At 41.7% G+C, this 12,462-nt stretch overlaps 1 protein-coding gene across 1 annotated transcript in view; it reads right to left on the minus strand.

The window, feature by feature from the left end:
• Nucleotides 1–5,196: 5,196 nt before the first annotated feature.
• The window catches only part of LOC124776076 (trypsin-1-like), a 29,014-nt gene continuing 21,748 nt past the window's right edge, over nucleotides 5,197–12,462 (minus strand). The window contains exons 5-7 of the mRNA XM_047250918.1: nucleotides 11,968–12,080; nucleotides 8,660–8,859; nucleotides 5,197–5,340 (exon numbers count right to left, since the gene is read on the minus strand). Coding sequence (XP_047106874.1) covers nucleotides 5,197–5,340; nucleotides 8,660–8,859; nucleotides 11,968–12,080 — 457 coding nt within the window. The remainder of the gene's footprint in view (nucleotides 5,341–8,659; nucleotides 8,860–11,967; nucleotides 12,081–12,462) is intronic.

Consider the following 12,462-nt stretch of genomic DNA (forward strand, 5'->3'; position numbering starts at 1 on the left):
AGAAGCTGACTTCGGGGAAAATCAATTCTGGAAAATACGAAGCAGCACTGTTCTTACAACTTCTCTAGAAGATACATTAAAGAAAGATAAACCTAAATCTATTTGTGGATTTAGAGAAAGATTTTGACAATGTCGGGTGGACTACGCTTTTCAATACTCTAACGGTAGCAGTGATAATACACAGGGAGTGAAAAATTATCTACGACTTTTACTGCATTTATAAGACACATAGCGTATGAAAGGAAAGCAGCCTATCCTGGATGCTGTTACATCTGTGCATTGAACAATCTGTAAGGAAACCAAGGAGAAGGTAACTGAAGATCAAAGAGAAGGAAACAACGTTTAAGGTATACTGATAACATTCTAATTCGCCCAGAGATAGAAAAGGACTTGCAAAAGTAGGAGAACGGTACGGATAGCGTTTTGAAAATATGTTAAATATGAGCAAAAGTAAAACAAGACAAACGGGATGAGACGAATTAAAATAGACAAAAAATACTTCTGAAAAAGAATGATTTTTCAACAGTATATATATATCTATTTAAGTGTTAATATGTCTTTTCTGAAGAGATTTGTTTGTAGTGTAGCATTGCACGGAAGAGAAACGGAGACGATAAACAGACAAGGAGTGAACAGCAGCACTTTAAGTGTATCGCCACAGAAAAATGCTGGAAATTTATGGGTGGATTGAATAACTAATGAGGAAGTACTGAATCGAATTAGAAAAAAAAGGATTTTGTGTCCAAACCTGACTAAAAGAACGATGGATTGATAGGACACACCCTGAGGCATCAAGAAATCATCAATTTCGTAAAGTTAGTGCCCTTCTTCAGAAGGTTATGCCTATACTGGTAAAGAAATTAAATTTCTTTCATGCAGCCTGTTGCTCATTATTTCATTGCGTACGACTGCAGTTGATGAAGATGGATAAAATACTAAAGCTGCAAGAACTCTACAGGGAGATCAATCCTCATATGCAAAAGCAGGTTCAGATGTATGTATGTTGTAATAGGTTGTACAGAGGTGGACAGGCTTGCATCGGATACGCTAACGTGACAGCTATACCAAACTAGTCTTTGGACTGATGACAGCAACAACAATAGCATGTATAGTAGTATGCAGATAATACCCTTAATGCTCGAGAAAAATAATTTGATTTACGCACATGATATTATGGCAAAATTTTGCTATGTTGTTTGCATCGTAGTATTATACTAACTCTTCGATTTAACATTGCGTGGAACTATTTTTAAGCATTTAAGCAACGTGTATCGTTATGTTAAATGTGTTACAACGCTTAAGCGACAAATGAGCTTTGTCAGTTATTTCTCCCAACGTCTTTCTAATCTGAATCTAAACACTTATTGATGTGACTAGTACTACGTCTGTACTTTTTTTAATATGTTTTTGCTATATGTAAAGTCAAACAATGAATAAAAATTAGGACACGATCAACGGGAATTCGAGTAACGAGAGATAAAAACGGACAGGAACTTTATTTATCCCTGATTGTGTGGAAATGAGGTTGACGAAAACAATAATTTGCAAATCTTTCAGCATGTAAACGTGAACATGCAAACAACCTTGGAACAAAATGCACGAAAAGGTGACTAAATTAACCTACTAATAGCAGGTTTACACAGCCGACCTTTACTTAGTGAGATACCTCTTCGTCGATAGATTATTCATCACGCAATAGTGTTTGGAAACATATGGGAGATATGTATGTACAATTTACTGCAAATATTGTAACCGTATCATTAAACAAGAATGAAGTGTCGGAGACGCATTTCGCTGTGGTAGGGTAGTTTCAGACAGAAATAGCTCTTATATCGATTCAGTTAATTTAAATACTCTTTGAGACCTCACCATACACGGTGGAAGTAGGTGCAGCACAATAGTATGTCCAAATCTATGCTAATAATATATCTGTAAAACTATCGTGTCTGTCTCTTTGTCTGCAAACGAATTTTCATTGGGGTTTCGCGGGTAACTAGAACATAGCTTTGGGCACTGTACAGGCTTTACTTCATCGAAGTCGGATAGCGGAAAAAACAGATATTGTGATTTGATGTTTTACTAAAACTGTCTTGTCTGTCTGTCTGAGCACGCTGATCTCCAATGGTACGGGGCATGAGGTTTTAGCAGTTAACTTGATCTTAGCTTTGGGATCCCTTAACTTTTACTTCATCTGAATCGGATTACAGAAAAAAGATATCATGACTTAAAATTTTATCGAAAAACGTCGTATCTGTCTGTTTCTCTGCCTGAATACTGTTTTCAAGGAGTTGCCACGGATAATTTCAGCATGGCTTGGGGCACCCTATTTACTTGATTTCATCAAAATCGGATCAGGAGAAAAAAGATACCATGACTTAAAGTTTTATTCAACATTGTCGTCTCTGTCTGTTTGTTCTCTTTCGCAGGATCCTCACAGGTAACTTGAACATAGCTTGGGGCGCAACATAGCCTTATTTTCATCAAAATTGGATCACAGAAAAATATCGTAATTACAAGTTTTTTCCAAACTAATATTATAGTTGCGAAAGTAACTCTGTCCGTTGCGTTTTCTCCGCTAACACGCTGAACCTATGTCTGTGAACGTTGGTATGGAGATATCTTAAACCCTGAAGTGGAAGATAAGCTGCTGTAGACAGCGTACAATACAAGATAATTATAGATTTGAAGAATATTACGCGACTTAAGGAAAAATATTTACTCTTTGTACAAGTTATTTACCCTTTGACATTTGATTTTAATCATGTTTGACAAAATGCTTCTTTTGATTGATACATGCTACACGATAGGATTCAAAGTAATGACTACAATGCTTACACAATCTTCAGTGTGCTCAATCCATATTTCCACACTATTTGTTGCATAGTGTGTACTCTGTATGATGTATAAGTACTTCAGTAGCCCAATGCACACTTCTGCCTATAAATCTCTGTACACAATGCTCGGCAGTGATACTGCGCGTGCCAAAACGTCATGTGTTGGGACAGCTTGGGAGGGGGGCAGAGCGGACTACTCATCATGCGCTACGCTTATCCAGTTAGGCGGACATGTGTGGGCAGCTGATGTTACTGCACGTACCACAGCTTACTTACTCACCATCACTCTTCATAACAAAACTACTTATTTGTGATTACCAGCTGCAGGTAACAGCTAGTATGAGATATTCGACTTTACTAGTCTCCATAAACTGCATTACGTTGAAGAGATCTGTGCGATTTTTCGTTCCATTGACAAGTTGGTACGTTTGGTAAAAGTGTTCAAACCATCAGCATCATATGATGTTACTCTGCCTCCAGGCTCACTCATACACAGTGTTACATCTGAAACCTTATGGCGATTGATAGTGGTGAAGATTTGAGAGTTGTTGTGAGTTTATTTAAGGTTGAAATGGTTCAAATGGCTCTGAGCACTACGCGACTTAACTTCTGAGGTCATCAGTCGCCTAGAACTTACAACTAATTAAACCTAACTAACCTAAGGACATCACACACATGCCCGAGGCAGGATTCGAACCTTCGACCGTAGCGGTCGCTCGGCTCCAGACTGTAGCGCCTAGAACCGCACGGCTTTATGAGGAAAAAGGCCATTGAAAGGACATTTTCCCTGAGGACATGGAACAACGCATTGAACAGCCACACTTTTTCACAAATATCATCATGACTGATATGACCTGGAAAGAAAACCTTCCATATCGCCAACAATGGAAGAATGATTCAGCAAGGCAGCACTGAACACAATGTCGTTGGTGTTTGTTCCGATTCTAAGGGTTTTATCGAGGCAGAATGGGTGCCTGTTATTCAGAAATACCATCAAGGAGTCCTAATTAAGCTAAGGAAAAGAATACGGAAGAGAAAATCGGACTTGTGCAAGAAAATCTGTTGGTTTCTCCATTCGCCCGCTCCGAGCGATGCAGTTTTTAACGGCCAAGCACATTCTTGTGCTCCACCATCCTCGGTGCCCTTTACATTTCGCTCCATGTGACATCTTGCCGCTTCCAGAAGTAAGAAGTCCCTTGAAGCAGACACGTTTTCCTTATGAAAATGGTTCAAATGGCTCTGAGCACTATGGGACTTAACATCTGAGGTCATCAGTCCCCTAGAACTGCTTAAACCTAACTAACCTAAGGACATCACACGCATCCATGCCCGAGGCAGGATTCGAACCTGCGACCGTAGCGGTCGCGCAGTTCCAGACTGAAGCGCCTAGAACCGCTCGGCCACAGGGCCTGCACATTTTCGTTATGAGAAATAGGTAAAGGCAATAACGGGAAAGTTGAACAATTCGTCAATCGAAGAACTATAAAACTGACGAATGGAAGGGCCATAAGCAGCAGCATACACGGTATATAGCGGAGAATAATAAGTTAAGAGAATAGAAGTTACTTGCCCTAAACTATTTCTCACAGAAATCTCTTTATTTAATCGCCATATCTCGCAGTAAAATGAGCATATCTTTTTTCATTGACTCATTTCGTGTTTGCTTGTAGGCGACCAGGAGAGAAGTGTCAATTTCTCACAACTTGAACACCAGTGCAAATAAAAACCTTCTGCATAATATGGTGCAGAAAGAATTATTAAAGAAAACAGGAGTACGGGTAACGAATAGCGGTAACATGTGCTGGGGTACTTCCTCTCAAGCTTTTCTTCATGTAGACTCTCCTGCGGCCTTCATGCAATTCTGTTTAATCTGCGATTTTTATTGCAGAAGTAACTCGAATTGATAATAGAGTAAGCTAGTGGACTACGAGATGATCCAGCTAACTACCTCCTGTGTTCTGTTGCCTCTGTTCGACGTGTTCACTCATAATAATCTGTGATGGGAAGCTATAGCTGGATAGAAAGTTACCTTGTAGTGGTCAAAACTTCCATGTTATCTGTTTCTTTTCTAATTGGAGATAGATGCGGCACAACTCATCTTGAAAAAGAAGCAGGTGGAAACGATTTACATGTACCGTTCAGGGCTCAAGTGTGCCTCTTTTCGTAATTCCCATCCATATCGTTAATAATATCGTATGGAGCCCAATCGTGCATCATATCAGTAGACTTGAACTCGTTTGCAAGAAACTATGTTGATGAGCACTGGCTGAGGAAGGCTGAAGCCGTGACGTTCCAATATCACATAAACAAGGCAAAAGACGTGTCACATTCTCATACGTTTATTGTCACATGCAAAGTGCAGTTACAGATACTGGTTGATGAAGTCGTTGAAAGCAGAGACCCTGGTGAATCCAGATGGAGATCCCACCGAACCGCAAGGAGTGATCGCCCATGACGTCACACCGATGAGTTCTCCGTTCTGCACCAATGGGCCGCCGGAGTCCCCCTGTGTGGGAAAAAAGTAAAATAAGTTGCAAGCAAATAATATCATCCTGTGCATGGCTTAAATTGGGAGTTCGAAATTAACAGTCTTTTCTAGCTAGTGGAAACGAGAAACTTGCGAGACATCACGTTGTGCCGATGATACGACGAATTTCAGGTGGCGTATCAGTAGCATTGTTAAATAAGAAACTATATCGAGGATTCAGCTAACGGTGGCCTGCTGCATGATTTGATAAGCACAGTGCGTAAGTTTGTGAAACACCTATGCTTTTATTCAAGCTAATACTTAAAGTGTAGCGAGTCCTGTCTCTTTGCTAGACATGTATCACTACACGTTAACCTATATTCAAGCCTCAATTTGCTGGTGATACTAATGAGCTTTACCCGAATTTTACCAAACACATCGTGTAGGTCATTATCTGCATGATTCTAGTGAAATCAAACTTTCTTACCTATTACTAATTTAGCAAGGACACTTCGATGATTAACGACTAAATACTCTCATTTATTTTTCCTTCTCACTCATGCAGTCATTTATTCTGACACCTTGTTCTGTCAGTCCCATTATGAAGCTGAGGCTTCAACATTGTGAAACGAGTCACGTTATTCATTAACATGCAGAATTAATCATAGCTCGCAATTTCTGTAAAGTATACTAACAACAAATTATGACTAGTGCTGATCTACATAAACTGATAATTGTTGTAATTACTATTACCTTACTCATATGTAAGTAATCAGATAAACAGCCACTTTGAGCAATGCCACTTCCCTTCCTCCTGTACAAGTCAGCTGCTGTTATTATCCAATAATTAAAACAAAAGTATTTTAACCTTATACAGACCACTATTAGCTGTCCGCGCAGAAGCAAAATCAGCATTTATGTCTGGACTAGATGGAGTGGCTAATGACGTATCCTACTTAGTGTTTAAGTGTTCAAGAATTTGCAAATTTCTACTTAATGTTCACTGGCAACCTGCCAGAGATTATTGCCGCAGAATATAAAACTCAGGGCTGAGCCCTAGAGAGGGTTCTACGGTCTATACAAACAATATTTTCACTTCTAGTACTGTGGTTGTGAACTGCTGAGTTCATGCTAAATTTGCTCTTGTTGCTGACCAGACATACCTGTACAGAGTTCTGCATACAGAGTGGTTCTGTGATGATATTAAAAACTTTCAGTGATGATGGAGAAGCGCAAATGCATCAGTCTGACGAAAAGTGCCCTGGTCCAGAAACCATCGACTCGAAATTTATAATCGAAAATGGTTTTGATACATCTGACAGTGGATAACATGTACTGACACTGTTATTACTCAGATTGTAGACTGTCGGTGTAGGTGGCAGTATGGACCAAAACAAGAAAAATTAGTCTAGTATATATGGGCTATAAAATGCATACCTTAAGAACTATGTGCACTTAAAGAATGAGATTTTTACTCTGCGGCAAAGTGTGTGCTGTCTCGGTTCGGCACACAGTTTTAATCTGCCAGAAAAGTTTCCTGAGCACTTGTTCATCTTCGCTGCTGTGAAAGACATCTCTTCTAGAGGACAAGTGGTCATACTTCCATCACTTCCTTATTCCATTGTATTTATTAGCTAAATACAAGCCCTCATTGATGGCAGTAGTGCTTAATGCTCTTGTGTACAGGCACGTGAGTATAAGAATCTCTACGTCCCCGAGGAAGTTTGTGCAAGAATTCATTGCTCATGGTTTTTATTCTACATCTAAGCAGCTACTAGGTTCGAACCCAGGACGTTTTGATTACTAGTCAAAGGCGCTATTCGTAGACTACAGGTCCAATCATGATCATATCAAACGATCAATTACAATTAAATTAACGAATTATTTTTGGTGAGTCTGTAGCCATGTAGTTCAAAAAAATGGTTCAAATGGCTCTGACCACTATGGGACTTAACATCTATGGTCATCAGTGCCCTAGAACTTAGAACTACTTAAACCTAATTAACCGAAGGACAGCACACAACACCCAGTAGCCATGTAGTTGCCAGCTGAAAATTGTTCATGTCTTGAATAGGAAACTGCCAATACTGCTGGTTCACTTCTCATTCCTTTCAGACAAACATTTTCAGTGGATTCACAATACAAGTATATTAAGGTCCCGAGGGCGATCACAAAGACCTGTACTCTCCTCAGATACCTGCACATCGATACGTCGGTTTATTGGCCCCGAGAAATGACAGAGACTGACGTCGCTTACAAGGGCCGACAATCGCTGTGGCCTGCACACAAAAACAGTATTAACGAGAGATAAAGAGAGACCGATATGTAGACGCAATCACCTGGCAAGCAGAGATATATACATGTAACTGACGACAAAGTGACGTTCATATGTGCAAGAAAAACAACTCACCGACGATGGGACCTTGGAGAACACCACATGCTATTACTTCCCAGGCGAATGATGCATGATTAAGTCATAAATCTTTTGTATTTATGAACTAGTTTTATTATAATAAGATACGGCTAAAGCTATGAGGGTTGCAACTTAAATAGTAGGAACTATTTATTCGCAACCGATACAAAAGAGTTGCACCTGTTACTGTCCTTCAAAGTAGTCACCAGCATTGTGTAGAGCCCATTGTCACCGATGTGGAAGGCATAGTATACTGTTAGAGTCTGTTCTGTTGATAGTGCGAATGGAGCGGTATAAAGTGATTCTCGTGTACGACTGTGATGGTGTTATCCTAGCGCATTACGTTCCTCCACGGCAGACTGTCAATGCACAGTATTACTGCCCGTTTTTGGAGTATCACCTGCGACCAGCTTTGCGCAAGAAGCGGCGACACTTTCTGCGCAACCCACCCATAATTTTGCACGACAATGCGCGGGCGCATACAGCCCAAGCTATGGCTGCTCTGTTCGGTCGGTGGGACTGGGAAGTACTGTACCATCCACCATACTCCCCGGACGTGAGTCTATGTGACTTTGATTTGATTCCGAAGATGAAGGAACCACTTCGTGGCATTCGCTTCAGAACTGTTCCAGAGATTAGACAGGCAGTATACTGCTCCATTCGCACCATCAACAGAACAGGCTCTGCTAACGGTATACTACGCCTTCCACATTGTTGGAAACGGGTTCTACACAACGCTGGTGACTACTTTGAAGGACAGTAACAGATACAAACATGTAACTCTTTTGCACCGGTTGTGAATAAATAGTTGCCACTATTTAAGTTCCATCCCTCGCATTTGCGACATTTTCTCTGACACTATGTACTCTGCACTCAGATACTGAGACATGCGCTGTCACATCCCTTTGACAAGTCGAGGGAGTTGTAGTAATGTTGGCTACTCACGCTGCAGAGACTGATGCCTCCCGTGACTGGGCCTGTGCAGATCATGGTGTCCACGACAGGGTTGTCCTCGATGCCCGCGTCATCGAGCAGCTGTCTGCAGCTCTCCCAGTCTATGATGGTGGCGTCCAGCCACTGGAGTATGTTGGGTGTGGTGGCGGTAGGCGTGGAGCCCCAGCCGGAGGCGATCGCGTTTGAACCGGCTGAAAAAAAAATAATTGAAAATAAGCATAGGTTGTGTTCAGCAGACGCAGACAAACATAGCTTTAGCCGCTCTGAGGATCGCATCAAAAGTCGAGGAACAGCACACAGAGGGTATATAATCTTTTACGAGCTGTTAATATCTACTAGAAATAAGATAGCGTACGAGACGCGTAATATTCACACTGCTACTAAGGGGGCTAGGACGTCAAACGGGCCGACTTGGAGCAAGAGAGGCATCACAGAACATGTTAATTTCCAGTGTCTATACTTTTACAAATAAATTCATAAAACTTTGTCAGCATCACCAGGATGGATTCAGGATTCACACTCATTGCAGTGGACGTTCGAAAACATAACAAAATATTTTTTTACGTGGGAAATTTCATCATTTTTTCACTTACTAATGGCTGCATTTGTTTCTATAGGTACACTTTTCTTCATAAGTTAGAGAGATTCTTCGATGAATTTTGCACAGTATACATACCATACTTACAGGTCTATGAAACTCTAGAATTTATTTAATTTATGAAAAAACGAATGATCTGTTGTATTTTAAACTTCATGTTTAGAAAAAAAATTTGTAAGTAATTACCCCAATTTTTACCACAGTTTTAATAGATTTGGAAAATTCTAGAGTTTCATACACCTTTAAGTATGGTTTGTATGTGGCGCCAAATTCATCGAACCATCTCTCTTACTTACGAAGAGAAGTGTACCTATAGCAACAAATGCTACCATTAGTAAGTGAAGAAAATGATGAAATTTCACATGTCAAAAAAATTACTTCGTTATGTTATCGAACTTCCACTGCTATGAATGTGAGTTCTGAATCCTTCCTGGTCATGCTGACAAAGTTTTATGAATGTATTTGTAAAAGTATAGACAGTGGATATTAAAATGTCCTGCTGTGGTGCCTCTCCTGCTCCAAGTCGTCCCGTTTGACGTCCTAACCCCCCTCCCCCCCCCCTTAACTGTAGTAATAAAGTAAGTAACCCAAATTTATATTATGACTTCCTTCTATAGAGGGTGATTTTTTCCACTGTGTACAAACTCAAACTCCAGGGATTGATCGATGAGACGACACGGAACAAAAAAGGTCTAATGTACTTTCGTCAGGAAATGCATGGTTTATGCTACAGACCATTTATTCAATCATACATTGTTACAGAGACTGCGGCGCTATACTATGCAGCTACCGTTACAGTATGTGTCGAAAATGGTTTCCCCATGCCTCAACGCATGCGTGTACGCGCCGTAGCATGTTCTGTCTTACACGTTCGCATCTGCCAGGCTGCACCCGAACAGTGTCAAACGCAGCATGGATACGCTGCTCCAGTGTCTCATATCTGGAATGGGCTCTGCACAAACGACACTTTTGAGATGGGTCAACAACCAGAAACCGCACTGGTTGAGATCCGATGAACGAGCAGGCCATGCCACTGTACTCTGTCCTCCGATCCATTGACAAAGGAAGACGCGATTCAGAAGCGTCCGGACGTTAACGGCGAAGTGAGTGGAGCACCATAATGCAGCACCCACATAACCCTTCGAATCATCAATGACACTTCTTCCAGCAGGGGAGAGAAAGTCACTTGCAAGAAACGCCGATTGTTCCTGTTGTGGATTGGCAACACAGCCAACCCACTAAGAGGAAGCCGAAAGGCACGCGTTTAAGCTCACGCAGGCTGGTGTGAGGTCTGGAACACGTCAGGGAAATGAGATTGGCAAAAATAGTACGTGGCTGCTGGAATACTTAACTTTATTCCATAATTGGTGAACATCGCTCTTGACGGTACATGTTTTATAGCATCAATAGTGACTGGTAATGGCGCCTTGCTAGGTCGTAGCAAATGACGTAGCTGAAGGCTATGCTAACTATCGTCTCGGCAAATGAGAGCGTAATTTGTCAGTGAACCATCGCTAGCAAAGTCGGCTGTATAACTGGGGCGAGTGCTAGGAAGTGTCTCTAGACCTGCCATGTGGCGGTGCTCGGTCTGCAATCACTGACAGTGGTGACACGCGGGTCCGACGTATACTAACGGAATGCGGCCGATTTAAAGGCTACCACCTATCAAGTGTGGTGTCTGGCGGTGACACCACAGTTCCGGCCTGTTAGGCGGCGTAGAAGAAAAAAATGCTCCCGAAATGCGGTCCCCAATTATCCCGGTTCACACATTCCGGCTGCACCGAAGCTGATGATGCGCTGTCACCATACCATGGGGTTTCTGCATACTATCCCACAGATGACTGTTATGAAAGTTGAACATACCATTGCGCGAGAAGTTGGCCTCATCTGTGAATAGAATGGCTGAAACAAATCCCGTATCGTGGTTTCCTGGTGAAGAAACCAGTGACAAAACTGCTCCCGATGTGGAAAGTCGGTCACTGACATGCTGTAAGTGATATGGATAGTAACAATTTTCATGAAAAATATTCCACACGCTCGTCTGGATTACCCTGTACTAGCGGGCCAACTGCCTGGTACTGACAAAGCGGTCGCCTGCCACAGTGATAATCACATTTTCGTCCAAGTCTGGTGTCAGAATAATTCGGGTACGTTCTTCTTGATTTCCTGCTTCCTGGAACGAGACCGTTTCTCGGAGAAACACTGTTGCAAACATTGAATGTCGGTGGCGATAGGTCACCTGACACATTCTCGCTTCCTGGCTCCTGTTGCCATTTACTTTTATGTAAGTAAACACCACATCGGCAAGCACTCGATTCGAATGCGGAACCATTGTGTACAATGCTGTATCACACCCACTACGAGTCAGCAAGACAGGTGAATGGGAGACAACATTATCACTACTATGGCAGGAGAGGGCACAAGGTATGACGTACGAGGAACAATACGACCCTCTAACAGGAAACCATCCACACTGTACTGTGACAGCATGGGACAGTGCGTATTACACCGCAGTGTCTGTAACAGAGTATGACTGAATAAATGGTCTCTCCCATGCGTTTCCTGACAAAAGTTCATTAGACCTTCTTGTTACGTATCCTCTCACCGATCAATCCCTAGAACTTGTACACTGTGCAATAAATCACTCTTTGTAACTGGTATAAGTGGTATATGTACAGCGTGATGACGTAAAGGTACTTACATGCTGGAATGGACCCCGCACTGGCCAGTGGTATGGTCTGCACGTAGGTGCCGAGCGTGAACGCAGAGCGCAACGTGAAGACGGCAATGTCATTGGCCGTCACAGCGAGACCTCTGTTGGGTAAACATTTGTTGTTTAATCTATGCACAGGACATTTCGCTTTCTTTGATAGCAAATAGACAAATAGGAAGCTAATATAGGCTGGAAGCAAACATTTCAGTTTCAAAGTAGTATGTGTAAATGTTCATCATACATTGAACAGCTCCACTGCGCACGAAATGAGAGACTCAGCGTGCGTGCAGAATAAGTTGACTTGCAGATGACTTACTGGTTGCTCTGCTTTAAGAATGTAAAATTATTCAGTAAGTTGTTTATTGTAATTGGTAACGCAATGATGTAGTGCAGCACCAAACACAGACGTCTGAGATACTCTGCAAGTGCATTTTCTTCCACAAATTACAGAATCAATGAACTTATTTTCTGAGAAGAAAACAA

Source organism: Schistocerca piceifrons, chromosome 2 (genome assembly GCF_021461385.2).
Source record: "Schistocerca piceifrons isolate TAMUIC-IGC-003096 chromosome 2, iqSchPice1.1, whole genome shotgun sequence".
In the NCBI taxonomy this organism is placed as follows: domain Eukaryota; kingdom Metazoa; phylum Arthropoda; class Insecta; order Orthoptera; family Acrididae; genus Schistocerca; species Schistocerca piceifrons.